This window comes from Hypanus sabinus, chromosome 22 (genome assembly GCF_030144855.1).
Source record: "Hypanus sabinus isolate sHypSab1 chromosome 22, sHypSab1.hap1, whole genome shotgun sequence".
Classification (NCBI taxonomy): domain Eukaryota; kingdom Metazoa; phylum Chordata; class Chondrichthyes; order Myliobatiformes; family Dasyatidae; genus Hypanus; species Hypanus sabinus.
Genome location: NC_082727.1, coordinates 6,669,696 through 6,697,197, shown reverse-complemented (window position 1 = coordinate 6,697,197; position 27,502 = coordinate 6,669,696). Strand labels below are relative to the sequence as shown.

The window sequence follows — 27,502 nt, the reverse complement described above, 5'->3', positions numbered from 1 at the left end:
TACCTTTAGCTCCCTAATTATATCTGGTTCATATTACATAACACCCAATCTAGAATAGCTGATTCCCTAGTGGGTTCAACTACAATCTGCTCTAAAAAGCAATGTTGTAGGCATTCTACAAGTTCCCTCTCTTAGGATCCAGCACCAATCTGATTTTCCCAATCTACCTGGTTATTGAATTCTCCCAAAACTATTGTGGCTTGGCCCTTTTGACATGCATTTTCTATCTCCAGCAAAGCACACACTGTGCTGGAGGAGCTCAGCAGGTCAGGCAGCACCTATGGATGGGAATAAACAACTGACATTTTGGGTCACGACCCTTCATCAGGACTTTCCATTTAATGGATTTTGTGTTTCCATGCCAGGCCATGATACTCTCCACCACATAGCTTTAGTTGTCATGCCAAATCTCTGCAGATGTCTAATGTAGTAGAGGTGCTGCTCTGTTTTCTTTGCAATTACTCTTATGTGTTAGGTCCAGTGCTGAATTAGAAACACTCAGGAATTTAAAATTGCTAACTCCGATGAGGACTTGCTCATGGACCTCTGGTTTCTCTCTCTTGAAGTCTATTATCAGTTCCTTGGTCATGCCGACATTGAGTAAGAAGGTGTTATGACACCACTCAGCCAAATTTTCAGTCTCCCTCTCCCTGATTCATCACCACCTTTGACTCAACCCACAATGGTGGTGTCATTAGTAAACTTGAATATGCCATTGGATCTGAGCTTAGCCACACAGTCATGCAGTAGTTGTAAAGTGAGTAGAGTAGGGGCCTAAGCACACATCTCTGTGATGCACCTGTATTGATGGAGATCATGGAGGACATCTTTTTGCCAAGCTAAATTGACTGGGGTCTATTAGTAATGAAATCCAGGATCCAACTGCACAAGAAGGTATAAAGAACAGATGAGGAGGAATTTCTTTAGCCAGAGGGTGGTGTATCTGTAGAATTGATTGCAAACGATGGCTGTGGAGACCAAGTCATTGGGTATACTTAAAGTGAAGGTTTATAAGTTCTTGATTAGTAAATACGTCAAAGGTTACACGGAGAAGGCAGGGAATGCCTTGCGAGGGATAGTAAATCAGCCATAATAGAATGGCAGGGTAAACTCGATGGGCTGAAGGTCCCAATTCTGCTTCTTTATCTTTTGGCTTCCTGGTTTTGGAGAGTTTGATGCTTCGTTGATCTTGAATGATGTGTTGGGTGACACACAGCTAAGAGCAGCTTACCCATAATGACATAGCAAGAGTACGTTATGCAGAACAACATAGCTCCAAATGTGTTGCATAAAACTGTATGACAAGGAGCATTTTTCAGTGATGACACAACCAGAAATATGTTACACAGATTGACAAGGATGGCAGTAAATTATACTCGTGCTATCTTGCCATTTCCCTATGTTCCCAATCTAGTTGTTTTGTTTTGAGTTAATTTGTGAGGTTTATCAAAATGAATCTGAAAGTTCACAAGCTGGTTAATAAAACCAGGTAGTAAAACACAGGAAGAACTGGAGCTCCATTATATTGAGACTCAATTTATCTTCAAAATGAGATTCTCTCACAGAGCTTTGAATAAAGTATAGAGTGAAACATAATTTCCCCAATAACAAATGTGTCCAGTCTTACAAAAAATTATGAGGTATTCTGAACCTAAAAATTATGCCTGAAATACTTTTGTCAACATTCTAAAAAGTAAATGGTATTTCCAGAACCTTCCTTGATGGTGATGAATCGCATTGCCAAAGCTTGGCACCAGAAGCATGTGTCTCCCTGAAAGCTTGTTTATCGACTGTTAATGAAAAAGTATTAATCCATATCAGTCCCTGTATCCAGGCAGTGATTCTTGTTAAGGGAAGCAGTAAGCTCTCCTGTGACAAAGGCACTGGTTTTTTTTTAGTTCTTTAACAATTTTGCAGCTTTGGAAATTCAGGAAACTTCACACACTACTTCTAGTTTCAAGAGTGCCCGGTGATAAGTCAGAAAATAATTGTGTGATTCATTGTTGCTTTTATTTCTTGCTCTTGTCCATGTATTGCTATCTCAATTACTCTGATGATGTAATATAACAATGTCTGAGGAAAAGGGTAGTATGATAATTCAGCATTGCTGCTGTCCTCTGGTGCGAGAGTCTGTATTTTCTCTGTGACCATGAAGTTGTTCTGGTTTCCCTTCACGTTCCAAAAATATACTGTAACATACAATCTGTTGGAGGAATTCGGTGGGTCAAATATTATCTGAGGGAGGAAAACAATTATCGAAGTTTTGGGTTGAAACCCAGATAGTTCCATTCCTCCTGCAGATGCTGGTTGACCTGTTGAGTTCCTTAAGCAGATTGTTACTCTAGATTCCAGTATCTGCTGCCTTTTGTGTCTCCAAAGCAGAGAAGTTAAATAGTTAATTGAAATTACTGCTTGATGTCGGTAGGGAGTATAAGATCAAAGAGCAATGGAACACTGATGGGCATGTGTGGGAGAGGATACATTGCAGAGTTACAGGGGAATGAGGAAAGGGACATGAGATTGCTTTGCTAGGCTCCAATATGGGAAGAATGGACTTCTTCTGTCGTGGAATTTGCATTCAAGATGATAAAACCTGACGGAGATGATGTGCAGACATTTTGACATAGTACAGCCACCTAGGCTGAACATGACACTTGAAAGCCTAACTCCCCTTTGTATAAATGTTCTGTTTATGTATGGGATCCAAAATTACAAGGCATGCCAAGACCAAATAAAGATGCTGATGAAAGCTTATAAAGATGAACTTTATTTGTCATATGTACATGTAAATACCTATGCTCTGGAACAGAGCATCCTGCAAAAAGTTGTGGATACGGCCCAGTCCGTCATGGGTAAAAGCGCTCCCTAACATTGGGCACATCTACATGAAACACTGTCACAGGAAAGCAGCATCCCTCATCAGAGACCCCACCACCCAGGACGTGCTCTCTCCTCACTGTTGCCATTAGGAAGAAGGTACAGGAGCCTCTGGACTCTCACCACCAGGTACAGGAACATTTATTACCCCTCAATCATTACACTCTTCAACCAAAAGGGATAACTTCATTCAACTTCACTTGCCCCATCATTGAAATGTTCCCACAATCTATGGACTCACCTCCTGTTCTTGATATTTATTGTTTATTAATATTTATTTATTTTTATTTGCACAGTTTTGTTGTCTTTGGCACAGTGGTTGAATGCCAAGTTGGTATGGTCTTTCATTGATTCTGTTATGGATTTACTGAGTATGCCTGCAAGACAATGAATCTCAGGGTTGTATCTGGTACTTTGTATTTTGATAATAAATTTACTTTGAACTTTGAAACATACAGTAAAATGTGTCATTTTCTGTCGAATGAAATCAGTGAGGATTTTGCTGGGCCACCTACAAGTATCACCACTCTTCTAGCACCGACATAGCCTGCCCAAAGCTCACTAACCCCAACCCCTGGAATATGGGAGGAAACCAGACACCCAGTGGAAACCCACATGGTCACAGGGAAAATGTACGTACTCCTTGGAGACCACGGCAGGAATTGAACGTCAATCTCACAGCTGGTGCTGTAAGTAGTTGTCCTTACTGCCACTCTACCCTATTGTCCTATATTGACATTTGCTAATTATTGGACAATTATTTTACTAACTCTAGAGCATTATAGGCCTTTAACTTATTGAATTTATTGGTTATTAACAACTGAAATATATATTATGAAGGGATGATGGGATAGATAGATAGATACTTTATTGATCCCAAAGGAATTTACAGTGTAACTGTAAATTATAAGTTCACAGATATACAAATATTAGAAGAGAAGTAAGAAGGAATAAAAAAATAATTTACCTCAAACAGTCTATCAGGAGAGGGTCATCACTTCCCCTGCAATAGGTTGACTCATTATAGAGCCTAATGGCCGAAGATAAGAATGTCCTCATGTAGCACTTTTTGGAGTGGTATAGCTGTCTCAGTCTATTACCCAAACTGCTCCTTTATTCAGCCAAGGTAGTTTGTAGGGGGTGAGAAACACTGTCCAGAATTTCCAGGATTTCCATGCTGATGCCATTTCCCCAGCTCACCACCACAAAGAAGACTGTACTGGTGACAACAGGCTGGTAGATCATGTGAGGACCCCAGTCTCCTCAGGAAGTGGCGGCAACTCTGGCCCCTGTGTTGGTGCTCCACTCAAGTCTATCATCAAGTGCTGACCTATGTACTTGTAGGTCCTCACCACATCCATGTCCTCACCATCAAAAGTAACAGGGAGCAATGCAGGCTTAGTCTTTCTAAAGTCATACAGGAGTACCAAAATTTCTATTATAAAAATGGACAGTTTTAAGCTGTAACTTCAGAGCAATTCAGTGACTGTTCTCCTTGTTCAGGAGGAAGTAAAGTGTGATTGATGAATAGGTATGAGTAGTCAGAGTTCTGTTAATCAACAATGACACAATGTCATAATTGGTAAGAATAAGCTCATTGAAAAATGATTCAAAAAATGTCAAGAAATGTGGCAGAGTGATGCAACAAGAAGTGCCTCTGCTTCACAGTTCCTTCGGACTTGTTTCAATCCTGAGCTCAGGTGCTGTCTGAGTGGAGTTTGCATGCTCTCCCTGTGTGTGCATGGAGATCTGGTTTCCTCCCACACCGCAAAGACATGTGTGTTGGTGGGTGAATTGCCCCAGTGTGTAAGGTCAGTTGTAGAATCTGGGGAGCATTGTTGGGAAATTGGGGAGAATGAAAATGCGACAAGTTTAGGATCAGTGTAAGTAGGTACTTGATGACCGTGCAGCCACTAGGGCAATGTTGCATGACTTCCTCTTACATTCTGTATGTCTCTTACTCTAATCATCTTTGTTGTTTTATTTGTATTTGATATACAGTCCAATGCCCCTCGCCCCCATCCCTTGCCCATTTTTCCATCTCCTCCAGCGTTCAGTTCCTTTTCTGAAGCCTGGAATAGGTTCGTCTTTAGAAAACAAATTCAAAATATATGCCACTTTTCACATTCTCTAGGTTGTCCCGAAGAGTAGCAGTTTTCATAACATTTTATAGCACTAGTGGTTGGGGTTCAATTCCCATCACAGTCTGTAAGGAGTTTGCACATTCTCCCTGTGACTGCACGGGTCCAGTTGCTTCCCACATTCCAAAGATTAGTAAGATGCAGGCATGCTGTGATGCATGTGAAAGCATGGTGAGTGACACTTTTACAACCTGCCCTCAGCACAAACTGTGTTAGTTATTGACAAAAATCACACATTTCACTGTATCTTTCAACATACAAATGTCGAATAAAGCTAATCTTTATCTTTAGCTTGAAAGCCGAATTCCAGATGTAGGAATCAGTTTGGCCAGGGCTCAGATGGGAAACTCCCTGACTCACCTTCAAAACAATGCCATGGGAGAAAGCAAATGTAGCCTTGAATTATCGCCTTGTCAAAAAAAAAACAGCTCAGGTCATGTTTTTCCCAAACACAGATGCAGTGTTTTATGTATCCCATTAGAAAGATAATGGACCATTTAGAAGCTGACTGAAATAAGAACCTCAAAAGTCCCCAGTGCATATTTACAATGAATTCCCCAGCCAGACATTTTTATTTCTTCTAAAGCAACATGATCCCACTCAAAGTCAAACCTACCAATCACAATGAACCTGTCTATTTAATACTGTATAACTGTTCACCAACAATAACCCAGATGTTTTGTTTTCCTCCCTAAACCTAGCAGATGATGTAAATATTCATTCAGTTTTTGGTAATTTTCACATGCAGATTGATATCCTAATACACACAAGTAATTTTTTCCAATCAAATTGACAGAGGCTCCACACATGTAGGGTTGGGAAATTCAAAAATCAGCATTCTTGGGCATTCTGCTTTTTCTGACTGCCCAATTGAATCATAATTCATCATCAAGAGCAAATAAAAATCATATAGGGACAAGTGGGGTGGACATTTTTGGACTGGACCAGTGATAGAGTGGGGGGCTTAACTGAGGTAAGTTTCTGGTAAGTTTTTTCTGCATTCTTCATCTGCCGCTGCATAGTTATTTCAGTGTCAGTGGCTCCAGGGGCTGTGTTGTACTGATTGTCACTTCCAACTTCCCGGAAACCACTTCTCCACCAAGTGCACTGAGTTGCAGCTCCTGAGAGAATGCGTTAAGAAACTGGAGCTGGATATTTATAACCTCAGACAGACGTACATTATTGATCCCGAGGGAAATTGGGTTTCATTACAGCCGCACCAAGAATACTGCAGAAATATAGCAATATAAAACCATAAATAATTAAATAATAATGTTAATCATGCCAAGTGGAAATAAGTCCAGGATCAGCCTATTGGCTCAGGGTGTCTGACACTCCGAGGGAGGAGTTGTAAAGTTTGATGACCACAGGTAGGAATGACTTCCTATAACACTCAGTGTTGCATCTCGGTGGAATGAGTCTCTGGCTGAACTTACTCCTGTGCCTAACCAGTACATTATGGAGTGGATGGGAGTCATTGTCCAAGATGGCATGCAACTTGGACAGCATCCTCTTATCAGACACCACCACCAGAGAGGCCAGTTCCACCCCCACAACATCACTGGCCTTACGAATGAGTTTGTTGATTCTGTTGGTGTCTGCTACCCTCAGCCTGCAGCCAGCCAGCACACATCAGCAAACATGATAGCACTGGCCACCACAGCCTCGTAGAACATCCTCAGCATCGTCCGGCAGATGTTAAAGGACCTTACACACACATACAGAAAAATGAGGAAGTGATAGATAGGTGCTACAGGGTGGTAGTTGTCCTGATTTCTGGATCATTGAGAACTCTTCTGGGGAAGGTATAACTTGTACAAAATGGATGGGTTACCCCTGACCCTGAGGGGGACCAATATCCTTTGGGACAGGTTTGCTAGAGCAGTTGGGGAGGAATTAAGCAAATTTGACAGAGGGGTGGGAACAGGAGTGCTGAGGATGGGGTAGATGGTATACAAGCAGAGGCAATGTGCAGTGAGACTGTCAGGAAGGATGGGAAAAGCATAAGGCATAATTGCACTCGGGATGACTTGCTGATAACTAGTGGCATTTTGCAGGGTTCAGTATTGAGACCTCTTATTTTTACGTTATATGTCAATGATTTAGATGACTGAATTGATGGCTTTGTGGCCAAGTTACAAAGATGATACAGAGATAGGTCAAGGTGCAGGTAGTGTTCAGGAAGCAGAGAGGCTACAGAAGGACAGACAGATTAAGAGAATGGACAAAGAAATGGCAATGGAATAGAGAGTCAGGAAGTGTATGGTCATGCACTTTGGTAGTAGGAATATAGGCATGACCTACGTTCTAAATGGGGAGAAAATCCGCCTTCCAAGGTGCAAAGAGACTTGGAAATCCTTATACAGGATTTTCTAAATGTTAACTTGCAGGTGAAATAGTGACGCATTCATTTCAAGAGGACTGGATGACATAATGACATAATGCTGCGATTATAAGGCATCGTCAGAACACACTAAAAGTATTGTGAGCAGATTTAGGAAAGGATGTTCTGACAATGGAGCTAATATTACAGGTGGATGACTGATACAGGCTTTTCTTTTTTCATGTCAGGCACATCCTCCTGCTCTGTATTTCACAACACCATATTCTTTTGTTAGTGACTGCTTCCATCCGCTCACTGAAGAGATAACCTTTTTTGCAGCTTATTCACATGGTCACTTAAATTATCCATCAGAGATACCCCCAACTTCCATCTTCATCATCCTCTCCTACCCTCCCTGCAGCATAACAAACTTCTCTTGTCCCCTCCCAGTTCTGACAGAGTCTCTAACTTGAATCAATAATTCCATTTTGCTTCCCACAGGTGCAACCACGCTGGGGGGAGTGTACTGATGATTGTGGTTTTCAGAAGTTAAAGACGAAGTATGAAATAAACACAAGCTTGCTCTCAAGTTGATCAAGGTCATACTGTGATACAGAAGCTTTATTTCTGGGGTTGGCAGGCTATCTCTGCTGACCATTTTACCATTCATCCCAACATAGCAGAAATAAAAATGAAGATAATGCACACAAAACTCCACGGATCGGCAGAGTCCTGATGAAGGGCCTCGGCCTGAAACATTGACTGTTTATTTCTCTCCATAGATGCTGCCTGACCTGAGGTGCTCCTCCAGCATTTGGTACGAATTACTCTGGATTTGCAAAATCTGCAGTTAGTCCATGTTAGTCCAGTCCCACTGGTGCCTGCTGCTGATGTAGGATTGTCCAGTTAGATCCAGTTCAAACAGAATCATCAGGTTTGCTGATGACGCAACAGTGGTTGGCCTTATCAACAATGAAGTCGAGACCATGTACAGACAGGAGGTAGAGATGCTGCACAACAACCTGAGTCTCAGCTTGGAAAGACTAAAGAAATGATTGTAGCCTTTTGGAATGGGCAGGTTGGCCACTCCTCACTGCACATAAACGACTTCTCTATGGAAAGAGTTAGGAGCACCAAGCTTTTGGGAGTGCACGTAACAGATGTTCTCACCTGGTTCCCTCAACACCACCTTTTCAGTCAAGAAAGCATAGCAGCATCTCCACTTTCTGAGGTGATTAAGGCAAGCGAGGCTCCTGCCTACCCCCATTCTAACTATTTTTTACAGGAGCACCATTGAGACTATCCTGCCCAGCTGCATCACTGTCTGGTGTGGCATCTGACAGAGGATTACAACTGTTGATGCACAGGATCGTTAACATTATCAATGAACCTTCCCATCCATCCAGCAATATCTTTGACAGCCGACCATCAGGCAGGCCGAACAATTGCATCAGGGCAAGGCTGTTAGAAGGGACGCAACTTCTTCCACCAGGCCATAAGGCTACTAAGCTCCCTGACGCCACCTGGGTCTCATCATGTATGATAATGTCAGAAGCACCATCTTTTATCTATTTTCATGAAACTTCAGCTAATTGGGGCAGCCACTTAATGGGACCAAACTGGACTGGTTCTAATGTGTCCAATTAACCAGAATCCACTGTAATTAAAAAATATAAAAAAGACAACCTATCATTCAACTGAGTAGCAATGTATGTATTTAAATGAACTGCAGAACAAATTAGAACACTACCAATACTACTACAGAAGTATAAAACTCCATATTAATGCCTAAACGTTATTTGGATAGAGCAACAAGTACAGTATATGCTGTCATGTTTTTTGATTGGTTGTAAATGAACTGTCTTTATTGCCTTTGTCAAAAATCACTGCTTTTTGAATTGGAGTCAGTTGACACAACATAACTCAACAACATGCAAGTGATGCTATTTAAAAACTATTCACTCCATTCTGTATAACAGCCATAAATGTTCAACAATAGCCCCTGTCTCAATTGAGTTGCATAGTCTCTCAATAAATGAAGGCTGTTTTCTTGAACATTTTTGTCCTTTAAGAGTTGTCCTAAATAAGTGATTGCCTTGATTAAACAATGGCCTAATTAACCACAATCCATTGTACTTCTTATTGTAATTGAGAGTATTCTTATTATTATGTAATGTAATGTACTGCTGCTGGGAAACAACAAATTTCACAGCATATGCCAATGATATTAAACCTGATTCTTTCATTTCTCCTTTATTCTGCCTTGAACAGATAATGCTTGTGAGTGACCCTGAGATTGAGAGCAGTGTCCTGATCAGCTCAGACGAGGGTGCAACCTATCAAAAATATCGCCAGAGCTTTCAGATCCAAACCATGCTGTTCCATCCACAAGAGGAGGATTGGATTCTGGCCTACAGCCAAGATCAAAAGGTGAGTCTTGTCAGTTCAGTCTGTGGTTCCTGGAATCTGAGCAAATACTTTTCTTTCTAGTGATGAGTTTGGTCTTTAAACAGGATCTGCAAACAGACCATGTTGTTAATATTGAAACTAAGGGGTTAGAGGCTTCACTTTCATGTCAGTGTGAGATTGAGATGTGCATTTTCATCAAGGTACATACTGTCAAAGAGAATGGCCAGGCTCTGCATGGGCAAAGATAATATATCCGTCAACAATAAAGGAAATGTGGAATCCAGTGGCCCCATCTTGAGACTGCTGCAAGTGGTGCTTTGACTAAAAAAATGAGTTATAGCCAGGAGCATTCTCCTTTGATTTATCACAAGTTGAAGTCACAATATTGCTGTGTCCCATGAGCCTTTCTGAGGATGTTAAGAAAGTGAAACACAGAACATTCATACAGCCAATGTTTGAACATGGTGTATCTACTCCAGGGTTTACTGAGGATCAGACTCAAATCTCTGACCAAATTCCAGATGCAGCATGGGAATTGTCAATCCTCAGATTCCAGCTTTGAATATTTCTTCAGAGGCCCTGGATTTAAAGTCCCTTCAACACTATACCACTGTCACAATTTGCAACAAGCTGTCACCTAGCTAAACACGCCTGGCAGCAAAAAAGCACAAAAAATCTAAGCTAAAAATTAAACTACATTATCAGTGTCTATTTTCCCATAGCTTTATGATTAACAGGCCTGTCACTGCCCAGAGACAGAAAAATCCTTTCTTATTCAATTCAATAGGGCTGTCGTTTTGATACTCCTCACAGGTGTCAAAGATTAGGTAGGATTAATTCACTTTGCTGATTTTGAGAAAAAGATACAATAAATCTACACTTAGTGACCACATTATTAGATACACCTATACAACTGCTTATTAATGCAAATATCTAATCAGTCAAGACCAAACATCAGAAGAGGGGAAGAAATGTGATCTAAGTGAATTTGACTATAGAATGATTGTTGGTGCCAGAATGGGTGGTTTGAGTATCTCAGAAACTGCTTATCTCCTGGGATTTTCACACATAACAGTTGTTGGTGTTTACAGAGAATGTTGCAAAAAAACCCAAAAAGAAGTCAAGTGACCGGAGGTTCTGTGGGCAAAAATACCTCATTAATAAGAGAGATCAGAGGAGAATGGCCAGTCAGGGACGAGATAACAACTCAAATAACCACGTGTTGCAATAGTGGTGTGCAGAAGAGCATCTCTGAATGTATACTGTAATACATCGAATCTTGGAGCGGATGGGCTACACATGTATTTTTTTACAAGAGGCTGAGCAGTTTCAGTTTCACAAACATTATTAATGTTTTTTTTTAATTCATTATGAAGGGTGGTATTGTCTAGTAAGGGCAGGAACAATTGAACATCTATAGTTACTCGAAGTGAGCCACTTCCATAATTAAAATACTTCACAGAGTTATGGAATTACAGAACTGGAACTGGGAACCTAATCAATGAGTACAACTCTACCACTTAGAACTCTGCAGCCCATCAGGACATGGTCCATATGAAAGATCTCGACCAGAAATAATGACTATCCATTTCCCTCCACAGTTGCTGCTTGACTCACTGAGTTCCTGCAGTTGCTTACCACTCCAGGTTCCAGCTCCTACCATTTATTGTGTCTCTATGGTCCATATCTGTTGGTATACCTGCACTGCACTTTTCCTTTAAGTATCAATCTTAGCAAACTGTTGGTGTAATACAATACTCTTTGCTCATCATCCTTAAGCTAGTGACAAGGACCTCTAATTACCCTCCACATATTACTCAGATCCAACCATCAATAAAGAAGTTCAAGCAAACATCCTGGGGTTGTTACGGCACAGTATAAATACAAGCTGCTTCTGAAAAATAGATAATACAAAACTCCTGTGCGGAGCTTGCTGGCAAACTGCTGGATTTCTAATGCTATAAGAAAACCCATACTGCAATAAATAATCCAATGGCTGCAAAGTGTGTAAAAGGAGGCCATTCAATCCATTGAACCTGTGATAGCTTCAGATAGAACAATCTTGTTAATTTGATTCTCTCACTCTGTAAATTACTCTCCCTTAAATGTGCATCCAAATCCCTTTCAAAAGTACTCATTGATCCGGCTTCCTCCAGCCCCCTGATTTTACACCATAACTATTCCTTTATAGTGCTCATATATTTACATCCAATCATTAAAATCTGACTCCCAGTACTGTGAGCAGATTTGGGCATATTAAGATTAAAGGAATAACTAAGTGTATGCCCAGGTTAGACTTATTAAGGAATTTGGAAATGGTGGTCTTCCTCTACATCTCCTGTCCTTGACTCTGGTAACTAGAGGTGCCAAATTTTGGATATGTTGATGAGAAATTAAGTGAGTAACTTTAGGAAGAATTACCATGGAATAAAAGGAATAAAAGGATGGTACTTCACAGAAATAGGTTCTTGATCCCAATATTTCTGTCAAGAAGTTCTCTGTCTCTCTCTTCTCCTCCCTCTTTCTCCTCTTTCTCTCCTCCATCTCCCTTCCCCACTCTGTCTCTCATTTCTCCCCACATCTCTTTCCACCTCTATATCTCTTCCCCTCTTTCTTCCTCACTCTATTTTCCCCCTCACTTTCATCATTCTCCCCTCTCCCTCTTCTCCACTCCCACTCCCCTTCCCTCTTCTCCCCTCTGTTCTCCCCCTGTCTCCCATCTCTTCTTCCCACTTTCTTCCCCTTTTTCACCACTCTCTTTTCCCCTTTCTCTTTCCCCTCTCTCTCTTCCCTCCTCTCCTTCCCCCCTCTTTCTCTTCCCCTCACCCCCTCTCTCTCTTTCCCTTCTCCCTCCCCCTTTCCTTTCTGCCCCTCCCCCCCCATCTCCACTTGTTCATAGTAAGGAATGAGCTGGCCCATGTTGTAGAATTATACAACAGGAGAACAGACTCTCTGAGCTGTAAACTGCACACTGCAGATCAGGGTTGAACCTAGATTTCTAACTGTGAGTTAAAAGTTCTGCTCATTGTCTCACTGTATCTCTCTGTCCACATTTTACATTTCACATTTTAAGAAGTAGCTTGTACTTACACAGTGCCTTGCTCAGCCTCTGCACCTCCTTTGGAACTATATTCTCATTGATGATTGAAACCAGATAACATATTGAATGGAGTTTGAGGTCCTTGCCACAAACTTATGTGATAGTACACATTGTGCTTGCTGAACTCAAACAATGATCTTAAGCCCTATCCAATATTGATAGCTACATACCCTCAGTGAATGAGGCTATACCGTAGTTATCTACTCTTCAAAGGCTATATCACTTCACTGTAGCGAGTTTAGCTGACAATACCAACTGTTCAAGTGCTCGGTAGCCCTCCCCCCAAGGAGAACATACTTCCAGTTAACAAAGAAGTTCAAACACAACTCATTTACTTTTAGTGATACATGTTTTAATTTAAATAAGAATTTGCAAAACACAGCCGTAATTCCTATAAGCTAAAAGACATACCAACAAGTTTCAGCTGAATGAATCATCTGTCACAGAAATCAACGGCTGAGGAATGGATTCTAGTTCACCCCAACTTCAAGTCGTCACTTTTATTGTCATTTCGACCATAACTGCTGGTACAGTACATAGTAAAAATGAGACAACGTTTTTCAGGACCATGGTTTACATGACACAGTACAAAAACTAAACTGATCTATGTAAAAAAAAAACAACACAGAGAAAGCTATACTAGACTACAGCCCTACTTTCTGCCATTCTTGATGTTCTTAACTATTCCTAACAAGCCTAACTGCTCTCTTATATTTTTACTGATTTTTTTTGCCAGTTGGGTGACTTCAACATCTGATTTTTTTTCAGGGTTCTTTTCACACAGCTGGTCTAAAGGCTTCAGGGGACAGATACCCTGGTTACCCACAAGTAATGCTGTGAGAGGTGGCTATCTGAGCACACAAATCTGTCAGCTACTGATAGACCAGCTATTTGATGTGCTAATTGTCTGCAAACTTCCTAAACTATATAACTTAGCTATTGTTGTCTGGTTTGAAACAGGCCAGTTAACAAAACCCCATTGTCTTACACTGGACCTCTTGAGCAGCCAACTCCATGCTGTGGGCCAGCAGTCTGTGCTCTAAATACAGTGCTAATTGTTTGAAAAGCTGTTCTTTTAACTTCATACTCATTATTGCTTGCCATTTATATTAGGACTTGAAGATCAGCTTCCATTTATGAGAAGAAACTGAACAAAGAATGTTGTTTGGTGAAAGTTTAACTTACTCAAAAACAATTCTTTGATCTCTAGAGGTGTTAGCTACTATATTAGAAAGCTGAGTTTGGCAAATAGAAAGGGCTGCTGACCCCGGAGAGTGACTATCGATCACACTTAAGGATATTAAGAGATGACGGGTATACATAAAACTGGCAAAGTGGTAGTGGTCGGAGACCAATGCTTATAGCAAAAGTGCTGTACAGGTCCACTAAGGAAGATAGATCATGTCCAATAAGCCACCAGGGATCAGACATTTGAGTTGTTCTTCCCATTCATTGGATCCTGAGGTATTATATGTATGTCAACTGAGCAATAGTGTGTATATTTGTAAACACAAGTAATTTTGCAGATGTTGTAGATCTTGAGTAACACACACAAAGTGCTGGAGGAACTCAGCAGGTCAGGAAGCATCTATGGAGGAGAATAAGCAGTTGATGTTTTGGTTTGAAACCCTTCATCAAGACTAGAAAGTGGCAAGAAGGGTCTTAGCCTAAAACATCAACTGTTTATTCTCCTCCATCGACACTGCCTGACCTGTTGAGTTTCTCAAGAATTTTTTCTGTGTGTACATGTGGTTTCTCTCTGGGTCAGTTGAGTGCACTTTGTCCCATTGTGTCAGGTATCCATGTGTTTAAACCACTTTCCAGAATATTACATCTCGTCTGACTCCAAGCATGAGCTGCCATCTTATGTTACATTGAAGCCTCACTAATTCTCTCAGTTGAATATAGAGCATCCTGCACAGTAACTCATGAAAATTATCTCAAGTTTCCTGGGTAATATTTATCACCAAACAGTTCATAAAACAAACTCCTGTCATTATCATATTTTTGTGGGAGCTTGCTGTGCAGAGTGACTGTTATGTTTCTAATGTTATAGCAGTAACCACACATCAACAAATACTTCATTGGGCTCAAAGTGCTTTGAGATGTCCCTGAAAGATGTTAAGTGCGCAGGAGCCTCCCTTTCTTCTGCACAGTCGAACTGAAGATTGTGAAATTATGAAATAGTCTTCTCTCTGCACAATGAATGGGAGGATGTGGAAGGCTGCTTTGCTGCTACATTACAGCTCCCAATATCAAAGGGAAGCTTCTGCCTGGGAAGATGAAAAGGACATCCTCCTTGACTATTTACAAGTAGTGTTTGGGCTCCCTAAAAGCATAATTTACGAGGGGTGATTGATAGGTTTATGGCTTAAGGTAGGAGTCAATTTTAGAAAGCCTAGAACATTTATTTTTCAACATAGTCCCCTCCTACATTTACACACTTAGTCCAGCAGTCCTGGAGTATATGACCCATTCTTTGTAGAAGTCGGCATCTTTGAGTTATTAACTTCAAAATTTCTGCATAATCACTCAAAGAGTTGAACTGCACGTGCATGTAATGACAGCTGTATGACTCATCTCCTTCTACCTTAGGCCACAAACTTATTAATCACCCCTTGCTGTGCACCATTTCTGGAGGTTCAAGATGCCAACTTCTACAAAGAAGGGACCTGTATGCTCCATGACCACTGGACTAAGTGTATAAGTGCAGGAGGGGACTATGTTGAAAAATAAATATGCTAGGTTTTCTAAACTTGACTCCTTCTACCTTATCAATCACCCCTTGTAAAACATAATAAATTCAAATAGGAAATGGTTCGAGTAAAGAGAAAGGCATATCCAACATGGATCAAATTCCTACTGTGGGTAAACTGGTTGGCAGGACAGTGTAACTGAACTACAAAACTGACAGGAGTCTTTGATATGATTTACAGTCACAAACAGAATCCAAAATTCCTTTGCCCCTCGGCAAGAACTGAATCCACTATTAGAAAGGTTGGTGCAAGGTGCACACATGGCTTTCAGAAAGTAGCTTGATACCCCTTCTGATATACTTAAGGATTTCTATTACCAAAATGCACAAATTGCAGGAGCAGGATGAAGACATTTCCAGATGCTTAGAGAAGTGCAATGTCAATAGCTCTCGATAAGCTTTAAAGGATCCAGGACAAAGTAGCCTGTTTTGCTGAAACCATCTCTACATTCATTCCCTCCTGAGTTATAGGGAAAGGTTGAACAGGTTAGGACTTTACTCCCTAGAGCAAAGAAGAGTGAGGGGAGATGTGATAATGGTATACAAAATTTTGAGGTGTATAGGTCTCAATAGGTACATTTAATATCAGAGAAATGTATACAATATACAAACCCCATTTCCAGAAAAGTTGGGCTATTTTCCAAAATGCAATAAAAACAAAAATCTGTGATATGTTAATTCACGTGAACCTTTATTTAACTGACAAAAGTACAAAGTAAAGATTTTCAATAGTTTTACTGACCAACTTAATTGTATTTTGTAAATATACACAAATTTAGAATTTGATGGCTGCAACACACTCAACAAAATTTGGAACAGAGGCATGTTTACCATGGTCTTACATCACCTTTCCTTTTAATAACACTTTTTAATTGTTTTGGAACTGAGGATACTAATTGTAGTAGATTTGCAATTGGATATTTTGTCCATTCTTGCTTGATATAAGACTTCAGCTGCTCAACAGTCCGTGGTCTCCATTGTCTGATTCTCCTCTTCATGATGCGCCATACATTTTCAATAGGAGATAGATCTGGACTGGCAGCAGGCCAGTCAAGCACACGCACTTTGTGTCTACAAAGCCACGCTGTTGTAACCCGCGCAGAATGTGGTCTGGCATTGTCCTGCTGAAATAAGCATGGATGTCCCGGGAAAAGACGTCACCTTGATGGCAACATATGTCTCTCTAAAATCCTAATATATGCCTCAGAGTCAATGGTACCTTCACATACATGCAACTCACCCATGCCTTGGGCACTGATGCACCCCTATACCATCACAGATGCTGGCTTTTGCACCTTTTGCTGATAACAATCAGGATGGTCATTTTCATCTTTGGCACGGAGAACTCGACACCCATTTTTTCAGATAACTAGCTGAAATGTGGACTCATCTGACCACAGCACACGGTTCCACAGTCTTTCAGTCCATCTGAGATGAGTTCGGGCCCAGAGAACTTGCCGACGTTTCTGGATAGAGTTGATGTACAGCTTCCTCCTTGTGTAGTACAGTTTCAAATTGCACTTCTGGATGCAGCGATGGACTGTGTTAAGTGACAGTGATTTACCGAAGTTCTCCCAAGCCCAGGTGGCTATAATTGTAACAGTAGCACGACAGTTTCTTAGGCAGTGCCGCCTGAGGGCTCGAAGATCACGTGCATTCAACAGTGGTTTCTGACCTTGCCCTTTACGCATTGAGATCTCTCTGAATTCTCTGAATCTTTTCACAATATTATGTACTGTAGATGTTGAAAGACCTAAATTCTCTGCAATCTTGCGTTGGGAAATGTTCCTTTTGAACTGACTAACAATTCTCTCATAAATTTTGGCACAAAGGGGTGAGACACGACCCATCCTTGCTTGCAAAGACTGAGCCTTTGATGGACGCTACTTTTATACCCAGTCATGATACCTCACCTGCCACCAATTAGCCTACTTAATGTGGAGTCTTCCAAACCGGTGTTACTTGAACATTCTGTGCACTTTTCAATCTTATTTTAACTCTGTCCCAACTTTTGTTGAGTGTGTTGCAGCCATCAAATTCTAAATTTGTGTATATTTACAAAATACAATTAAGTTGGTCAGTAAAACTATTGAAAACTTTTTCTTTGTACTTTTGTCAGTTAAATAAAGGTTCACGTGAATTAACATATCACAGATTTTTGTTTTATTGCATTTTGGAAAATATCCCAACTTTTCTGGAAATGGGGTTTGTACATCCTGAGATTCTTATTCTTCACAAGCATCCATGAAACCAGAGGCATGCCCCAAAGAATGAATGACAGTTAAACGTTAGAACCCCAAAGCACACCCCCGCTACCCCCTCCCATGCACAAGCAGCAGCTACCTCCTCCCACTCCAGCAAAAATGCAGCGGCGCCCCCCCCCACCGAGCACTCAAATGTGCAGCAAAGCATCAATAAAGACACAGATTTGCAGAACCCCAAAGATTACTCATTTTTCCAGTAATTTGACATACCACAGGCTCTCTCTCTCCCTAATATGGGAAAAAGAGGTGTCCCTGTTTCACAGCGACAGGGAAGGCATAACAAACAACTTGCTGATTTATGATGTTAGAAGTCTGTTGACTTGCTTTTTCCGAGCTCAGTGTCCAGAGAATCGGCCCCAAAAAAGCTCAGGTCTCTGGACGCACAGCCCCTGGCAGCTAACCCACTGCTCCTGATGATCCGTGTTCTCCCATGACGCCTCAGTCAGGGGCAACTGTCTTGAATCAGCCCGTCTCCAGAGCCACTAAAATCCGATATCCTGAAGGCATGCTAGCCTTCCAGGTCGTGTCCTTGGGATATCAAAACGCGGCCGGTCGTGAGGCCCTGAGGTCAAGTCCCATTCCTGCAACGGACCGAAGTCAGACTTTAACTCCAGGTCAGGGTCTTCAAAGGAACCTTGAAAATGAAAAAAGAGAGATATCTAAGATAGAAGTAGAGCTGTTTCTGAAGATGGAAGCAAAGGAGTTACCATTCAGCAGCATCATCATTTTGCTCCAACCCTCTTGTAAGGTAAATGTAAGCAGGAATTTTTTTCCACTGAGGATGGGTGACACTAAACTAAAGAATATGGGTTATGGGTAAAGGATGAAATTGTTAAGGGTAACCTGAGGGGAATTCCTTGACTTGGACAGCGATGAGACTATGGAAAGAGCTGCCAGTGGAAGTGGTGGATATGGGTTTGATTTCAACATTTAAGAGAAATTTGGATAGGTACGTAGATAACAGGGTATGGAGAGATCTGGTCTGTGTCCAGGTTGATGTGACTAGGCAGAATAATAGTTCAGCATGGACTAGATGGGCCATAGGACCTGTTTCTGTGTTATATGATTCTATGACTCCTACCCTCACACGCATTGTCTATGGTGTGTCAATTCTACAAATGCAGGCTTGACCAGCCAGCCTGCTCCACAGCACCTCCCACCTCTTCACCTCACTAACAGGAAGGGTAATAGAATTGGCTTATTATTGTCGCATGTACTGAAATAGCTTTTCTTACATGGTGTTCATATGGATCAAATTATTACACGGAGCACTAAGATAGAACAAGGTAGAGAGTAACAGAATAAAGTGTAACAGCTACAGAGAAAATTCAGTACAATGTGCATGATTGTAATCAGGTAGATTGTGATGCTAAGAATCCACCGTATCGTACTAGGGATCCTTTTGATAGTCTTAGAACAGTGGAGTAGAAGCTTTCTTTGAGCCTGGTGGTATGTGCTCTCAGACCTTTGTATCTACACTGCCGAATGGGAGAAGGGACAAGACAGAACATCTGCAGCAGGTGGGGTCTTTCAGGAGGAGGGTCTGCATTACCTAGCCAATGAGTAGTATAGTCTGAATCCATAGAGGGGAGGCTGGCTGCTTTCCATGATGTGCTGAGCTATATCCACATTTCTTGTGTTCACATGCAAGCAGTTGCCATACCATGCCACAATGCATCCATGGTGTATTGGTAAAAATTGGTCATGGTCAACAGGGGCATGGCAAATTTCATTATCCTCCTGAGGAAGTAGAGGCATTGGTGTGCTTTCTTGGTCATGGTATCAAATGTTATTGGATCAGGACAGGCCGTTAGTGATGTTCACTCCTTGGAACTTGAAGCTTCTATTGCTGAAAACAGGAGCTCTTCCTGAAATCAATGACCAGCTCCTTTGTTTTGCTGACATTGAGGTAATGGTTGTTATCAGGTACCATGTTGCTAAACTCTCTTTCTTTATCCTTTGCTCTAAATCTTCATTAGTTGAGATATGGCCATCTATGGTGGTGCCATCTGCAAACTGGTAAACAGAGTTAGAGCAGAGTCTGCCCACCACTTCATGAGTGTACAGAGAGTAGAGTAGGGGGCTGAGTGGTATAGATATGGGACAACATTGATAAAAGTGTTAAGAGTTATAGGAAGAAGATGGGAGAATAGGTCTGAAAAATATCTGCCATGATTAAATGTCAGAGCAAACTCAATGGGCCAGGTGGCCTAATACTGCTTCTCTATCTTATGGTATAAAATGTATTTGTGTTGGAAAATTAGCCCGGATCCCCAAACAGAAGGATAAAGCAGGCTAAAGAGATCATGCTTTTGTTTCTTATGATTCCAACTTGATTCCCGCCCCCTGTATTTAACATTGAAATATTTTATTCTAAATCTGCTATGCTGAATATTCAAGTGTTAGCTCAGAGCACCATCTGGAATCCTGGAATCCACCCCAGTTCACAATATCCTTCAGCCAACAGCTACAGACTCTATTTTCCAAGAGAACCTATCATTCCAAAGAAGATCAGTTGGAATCTTTGACCAACATCTTATATCATGAGATTATGAAATTTAGCAATTGTAGAAGGAATTTATTCTCATATTATCTTCCTCATTGTAGCAAAACCATTAGGAAACAAATCCTATTTTTTCTTTAACACTCTAATTTATCTTCAGAAAAACTGTTCAAAATTTGTAATCTTATTAAACTGTAATAAAGTCAGCCATAACTCTTTGCAATAATCTCATGTTTAGTTGAAGTTCATTCTCATTGAAAGGTGACTTTCTCTTTTGCTTTTGCCCTGTCTTCTGGACCAACGGAAACACGGTCAATTGGCATGTCACGTCTTTAGTAAACTGAGTACATTGTATGTCTGAGTTGTTACTGTGGTTAACTCACCATAATTTGAGTTAAGTGGTGAAATATCTGTGTGTAAAGCTGGAAGAAGGGGAGGTCACACTTCTGAATAATGTCGCAAAGCAAGGAGTGCCAAGGATTACCATGCTAGAAGGCAACATTGAGCATAATATCAATGTTTGGCTAGTAGCTTCCTTCAGAAAAGAGTGGAGCTCTCACTCTTGGTTGGACCATTCACCAGGAGGATGATTTTAGCCTTTCTGGTTAGAAATAATCTCAAATTCCTTTATCTTTTTCTCTTATTTGTGCATTTTTATTTAGTTTTGTATTTTATGTATTTACACTGTAATGCTGCAAATACATTTCACATAATACAAATAAAGGATAATAGATGCAATTCATTTTAAAATAATAATAGTAAATCTCTGCAATTGTCTAACCCAGATTTTGTGGAGGAAAGACCCCTAGGGTATTTAAAGAGGAGGTACATATGTTTTTGAAAGATTTGGAAGAAACTGCAGGGAGTTGTGGACACAGATCAGCACATCACAGAAACCAACCTCCCTTCCACAGACTCTGTCTACACTTCTCATTGCCTCAGAGTGTAGGCCTCCGTGGATTTGCACCTTGGAAACTTTCCTGGGCGCAAGCTTGGGCAAGGTTTTTTTTTCATGGAAGAACGGCAGTTGCCCTCCCCTCTCCACACCACCAGTGTTGTCCAAGAGAAGGGCATTAGGACCCATACAGCTTGACACCAGTGTCGTCGCAGAGCAATGTGTGGTTATGTGCCATGCTCAAGGACACACACGCAAGCCTCAGCCAAGGCTCGAACTAGTGACCTTCAGATAACTAGACAAATGCCTTAACCACTTGGCCATGTGCCAACACATTAATGCAGCCAATATAATCAAAGAGCCTACCCACCCCAGATATTCTCTCTTCTACCCCTCCTATTGAGCGGAAGAGGCAAAATCTTGAAAACATGTACAACCAGGCTCAAGAACAATTTCTACCCTGTTGTCATAAAACTATTGAATAGTCTCTTTTCAGTTTGTTTGGATATGGCTCGTGCAGAAAGTAAGAGATACTGAAACAAGTTGATTGTTCACAGACTTTAATTCAAACAGGGTTTAGAAGGAAAGGAGAACAATAAACGTTGATCCAAACAGGGCCGTTAAATAAAACTCTCAAATGAAAATTATGCCAACACTGCGGCTGAAAGGAGTAACTAAATATTAAATGAATACCGCTAGTCTTCAGCATCAATTGACTCAACAGTCCAATTTCTCAGGCAAGACCAAATGCAAGTAGGCAGTGTAACATCGCTGTGCTTTGCTCAAGTCTCAACAACCTCTATGACAAAAAGAAGGGAGTTAAATACTGTAACAATGAAATAATTAGCTGAGATATGCATACTCACGAGCACAATTGTCGAATCTGCTGCACAGCCTAATCAGTAGTTGTGATACTCCAAATACAATAAAATGGAATCTTGATCTCATTATCTACCATATTATGTCCTTCTGGCTTATTGCCTGCTTGCACTACACTTTCCCTGTAACTGTTACACCTTATTCTGTATTCTGTTACTCTTGTACCTTCTCAGTCCACTGCAGTAATGAATTGTTCAGTATGGATGGCATGCAAAATAGATTTTTCTCAGTACAATTGCCAATAATAGTCCAATTTACTATTTAGCAATAGTCCAATGTTCCATCGAGAACAATTGTGTTCTCCTCTATGCTGCACTGTGGCAATAGTGTTCTCCTCTATGCTGCACTGTGGCAATAGTGTCTATCACCTGCAAAATGCACTTCAGCAACATGGCTGAGATACTCCACCAGCTTTCAGATTCCTGACCCCCACCACTGTGGACAGCAGGAAAATTGGAATACTATTACCTGTGAATTCTCCTCTGAGTCCGTCACTACCGTCTTGGTCATTAGGTCCAACCCCTGACCCCACATTATCACGAGAAGCATCACTGTGGTTCAAGCACCACGGCCTTCTCAAAGACAATTGGGGAATTAGAATAAATGCCAACTTTGTGTAGATAGTCACATCCACCGTGTAAACAAATCGAAAAGATCGAGGATCATCTTTATTCACCATATACATTCAAACATTTTAGGAATTTGCTGTGACTTGGTCAGGAAGCAACATGCAAAAAAACAACTTTCAAAACTTATAAAGAGAAGTTTCCGGTCAAGATGGCGCCAGCAAACAATGATTCTTCAAGCGACATCTTCCACATAGTCAATCATTCTATGTCTTCTACTTATTCTTTTTGTTTTAATTTTGTTTTTGAAACTGTTGGAGCCAGTGACTTGCACTCTGCTGTCCCTGAGAAAACTCAAGAGAGAAATGCAAGCACACGTTACCATGAGGAGAAGCTCAGAGACAAGATGGGGGACCATGATCAACTACATTTCTCTCCAATTTAAGCATTAAGGTACATTGAAACGTCAAGGCAAATACAGAGGAGAGCAAGCGGTTCTCAGAGAGGCTAACACGAGGAAATCTGCAGATGCTGGAAATTCAAACAAAATACACAAAATGCTGGTGGAACACAGCAGGCCAGGCAGCATCTATAGGGAGAAGCACTGTCGACGTTTCGGGCTGAGACCCTTCGTCAGAGAGGCTGCTGGTTTGAATTGTTTTCCTCGGAGAGAGGGCGCTGGCTGGTTCATGTTGCTCTCCTTGGTGAAGCGTCTGGTTTGAGTCACTGCTGTCAGAGGGGCCCAATGCTCTCAGAGCTGTTGAAATTCTGAGATTCCTTGATTGGACTGTAACTCAAACTAACTGTAGTTCATATTGACTCTTTCTGTTCCGTGCTTCTTTCACGTTCTCGCCCATTCTTGTCGCGGATTGGCAGGCTGGGGTTTGGATGATCTATTAGTTTTTGAGCAAGGGAGGGGTTGGGGGTGTTAGGGATTTGTGAGTTTTTATTTCTTTTTCATTTTTTGCAGGGGGATTGATGTCTTTCTTTCAACTACTATGGTTTTCTATATTTTGTGGCTATCTAGAGAAGACATATTTTAGAGTTGCATTTTGCATACATACTTTGATAATGAAATAAATCTTTGAACCTTTGAATAAAGAATTATATAAAAATAAAGTTAGAAGTTAAAATATAGATATGGAATAAATTCTGTATATATAAACAAATACAAATATGTATTTACATTGTAAGCAGCATAATAAAATGTTTACAGTGCTTTACAGTGAAGGAGTAAAAGATAAAGGGTGGCCATGGGGTAACAGAAATGGTTTATCAGATTAACTGCCTGGGGAAAGAAACTTTCAGGATGTTGTAAAGTTTGCATTTTATTAATCCCATAGTGCTTTCCAAAAGGGAGCTTTTGGAAGAGGTAGTTTGCAGGGTAGGTAGGGTGTGTCATGATTTTTCTCCACTGGCTTCTTTGTCCTGGACATACACAAGACCTGCAATGATGGCAGCCATTGACCTTTACTGCTGACCAGACAGTTTGCTATCGTTTTTGCCTATTGTGAGATCATGCTGAATCAAAGCAGAGTAATGGTTGCTCTGCAGTTTCTGTGGATATACACTCAGCAGGAAAGTGAGTGAAGACAACAGGCTGTCACAAATTGGAAGAACATGGGACATCTGTTGCCATTAGAGACCATGATCTTTATGGTCACCATTGGGATCCTATCCAAAATGAAGAGCTGGAGGCTTCCTGTGAAGTATAAACGCTGATTTGCACTAATAGGGCCAAATGGACTGTATCTGTCTTGTCTGTTCCATGTATTAGAATGAACCTTTTTGCTTTTGTTCCACCAATTACATTTGTTTCCAACAATGCCCTCAGGCAAGCCTGGATTTTGAATGGAGTCTGTAGCAAAGCAACTGAGGTTGGAATATTCCTTTTGATAGGTCATAGCTTTAAGCATAAAAGCACCATAACCTTCTGGTATTCTAGTAACACCCATCTTTATGCTGAAAAGAAGTGCTATTTTTGAATATCAACCTCCTGTGGTTACTGGAGGCTGAGTACAGCGATAGAGATAATGCCAGGCCTAATTAAATAGCGGCAAATTACATTATTCTGAAACTTTAATTAAACAGTCTATAATTGTTTCTTCCTCCCTTAAATGAACTGATGAATTAATTTAGTTAATATAGCATCCAAAAGCATATTTTACAGTGGTCGTGAATACATATGGCATAGTTTGTAGGATGTTCCCAATTAGTTCAATTAATTTATTCATTTCACAGAGACGTGATAATCTAAAAGAAGTCAAGAAGATGATTTTCCCCAGAACAGTGTTAACTTGCCATTGATAAAAATCCACAATGTTGTAAAACAATAACAAGTATTTTGCTTTATTTCACACTCTTTTGTTAAAGGTGCATCAGAGAATGGAACACTATTTGTTCTGCTGACAATTGGAGCCAAATTACAAATCAGCAAATTTAAATTAAGATTGCATGCTTCTAAATTAACAATGCATGACTCTGTTTGGAATGCAGCGTGAACATTCAAAGTGTGAGGTACAGAGAAAACAACAACTGGAGACATATCTATCAGAAACTTGTAAAAGTTAGCATTTTAATTCCACGGCGCTCTGGTAAACTATTGGCTGTAATGAACTTGGAAGCAGCTGGTTATTTAGTGGTTTGACATTTAGTTGGGGACACTCCTGCCAGTAATTGATTTTGAGATCTGGGAGAAGCTCAGACAAGTAATCACTGGCTTCATGGGTGAAAAGTGAAAGGACAAGGAAGTCGCAGCATAAGCACAAGAGATTCTGCAGACTCTGGAAATCTGAAGTTAACAACCACAAGATGAAGGAGGAACTCAGCAGATCAGTATCAGGGCTTGAAAGCAAATTGTTGGAATTACCCCAACAATCTATCTTGAATTGAATTGATTTTATTTCTTACATCCTTCACATATATGAGGAGTAAAAATCTTTATGTTACATCTCCATCTAAATGTGCCATGTGAAATCATAATAATTTATACTAACATAATAAATACAACAGTCAATGTAATATAGAGTACACTCAAGTCAGCACGAGTTCATCAGTCTGATGGCCTGGTGGAAGAAGCTGTCCCAGAACCTGTTGGTCCTGGATTTTGTGCTGCGGTACCACTTCCCAAAGGGTAGCAGCTGGAATAGATTGTGGTTGGGATGACTTGGGTCCCCAATGATCCTTTGGGCCCTTTTTACACACCTGTCTTTGTAAATGTCCTGAATCATGGGAAGGTCACAACTACAGATGTGCTGGGCTGTCCACACCACTCTCTGGAGAGCCCTGCAATTAAGGGGGGTACAGTTCCCATACCAGGCAGTGATGTAGCCAGTCAGGATGCTCTCAATTGTGCCCCTGTAGAAAGTTCTTAAGATTTGGGAACCCATATCAAACTTCATCAACCATCTGAGGTGAGAGAAGAGTTGTTGTACCTTTTACACCACACAGCTGGTATGTACAGATCATATGAGGCCCTCAGTGATGTGGATACTGAGGAACTTGAAGCTATTTACCCTCTCAACCCCAGATCCATTGATGTCAATAGGGGTTAGCCTGTCTTCATTCCTCCTGTAAACCACAACCAGCTCCTTTGTTTTTGCAACATTAAGGGAAAGGTTGTTCTCTTGACACCACTGTGTCAGAGAGATGACTTCCTCCCTGTAGGCCATCTCATTATTGTTTAAAGCCAATCAATGTGGTGTCATCGGCAGATTTAGTTAACAGATTGGAGCTGTGGGTGGCGATACAGTCATGGATATACAGGAGGTAAAGGGGGGGACTCAGTACGCAGCCCTGAGGGGTTCTTGTATTGAGAGTCAGAGGGGTGGAGGTGAGGGAGCCCACTCTTACAACCTGCTGGTGATCTGACAGGAAGTCCAAGATCCAGCTGCACAAGGCAGGGTCAAGGCTGAGTTCTCTGAGCTTCTTGTCGAACCTGGGTAGAAATATGGTGTTGAATGCTGAGCTGTAGTCCAAGAACAGCATTCTCACATAAGCGTCCTTCTTCTCCAGGTGTGTAAGGACAGTATATAGAGCAGTGGCTATTGCGTTATCTGTCGATCGGTTGTGTTGGTAGGCGAATTGTAGTGGGTCTAGTTTGGGTGGTAGCAAGCTGCAGATGTAATCCTTGACCAGCCTCTCAAAGCATTTGCTTATTATTGAGGTGAGTGTGACAGGACGCCAGTCGTTCAGACATATTACTTTGTCTTTTTTTGGTACAGGGGACAATGGTGGATGTTTCGAAGCAGGAGGGCACTCTACACTGGGAGAGGGAGAGATTAAAAATGTCAGTAAAAACACCTGCCAGTTGTGCCGTGCACATCCTGAGTACCTGCCCTGGGATGCCGTCTGGTCCCACAGCCTTCCGACTGTCCACTCATTGGAAACATCTGTGTACCTCAGCCTCAGAGATGACCAGGTTGCAAGTTGTAGCGGTGGCTTTCCTCGGAGGCTCAGAGTTAGCGACATCAAACTGAGCATAAAAGTGATTCAGCTCATCTGGAGGACAGGCCACGATGTTGGCGGCACCCCAACGTTTGGCTTTGAAATCTGCGATGGTATGCAGCCCTTGCCACAAGTCACGTGTGCTATTTGTTGTGAGTCTTCACTCAAACTTCTCCTTATATTGTTGTTTCACAGCCTTGATAGCTTTGCACAGATCATAGCTGCTTTTCTTGAGCTCTAGTTGACCGCCAGCAATGTAAGCTCAATGTCGCACTGGAAGTGTTGATCCAGGGTTTCTGGTTTAGGAAGACCCTGACCGACTTCTGGGGTATAACTTCATCGAT

General features: G+C 41.2%; 1 protein-coding gene across 1 annotated transcript in view; it reads left to right on the top strand.

Annotated features, from left to right (window-relative positions):
- LOC132379726 (VPS10 domain-containing receptor SorCS1-like) overlaps positions 1-27,502 on the top strand; it is a 1,404,942-nt gene that overhangs the window by 1,023,193 nt on the left and 354,247 nt on the right. The window contains exon 4 of the mRNA XM_059948015.1: positions 9,613-9,771. Coding sequence (XP_059803998.1) covers positions 9,613-9,771 — 159 coding nt within the window. The remainder of the gene's footprint in view (positions 1-9,612; positions 9,772-27,502) is intronic.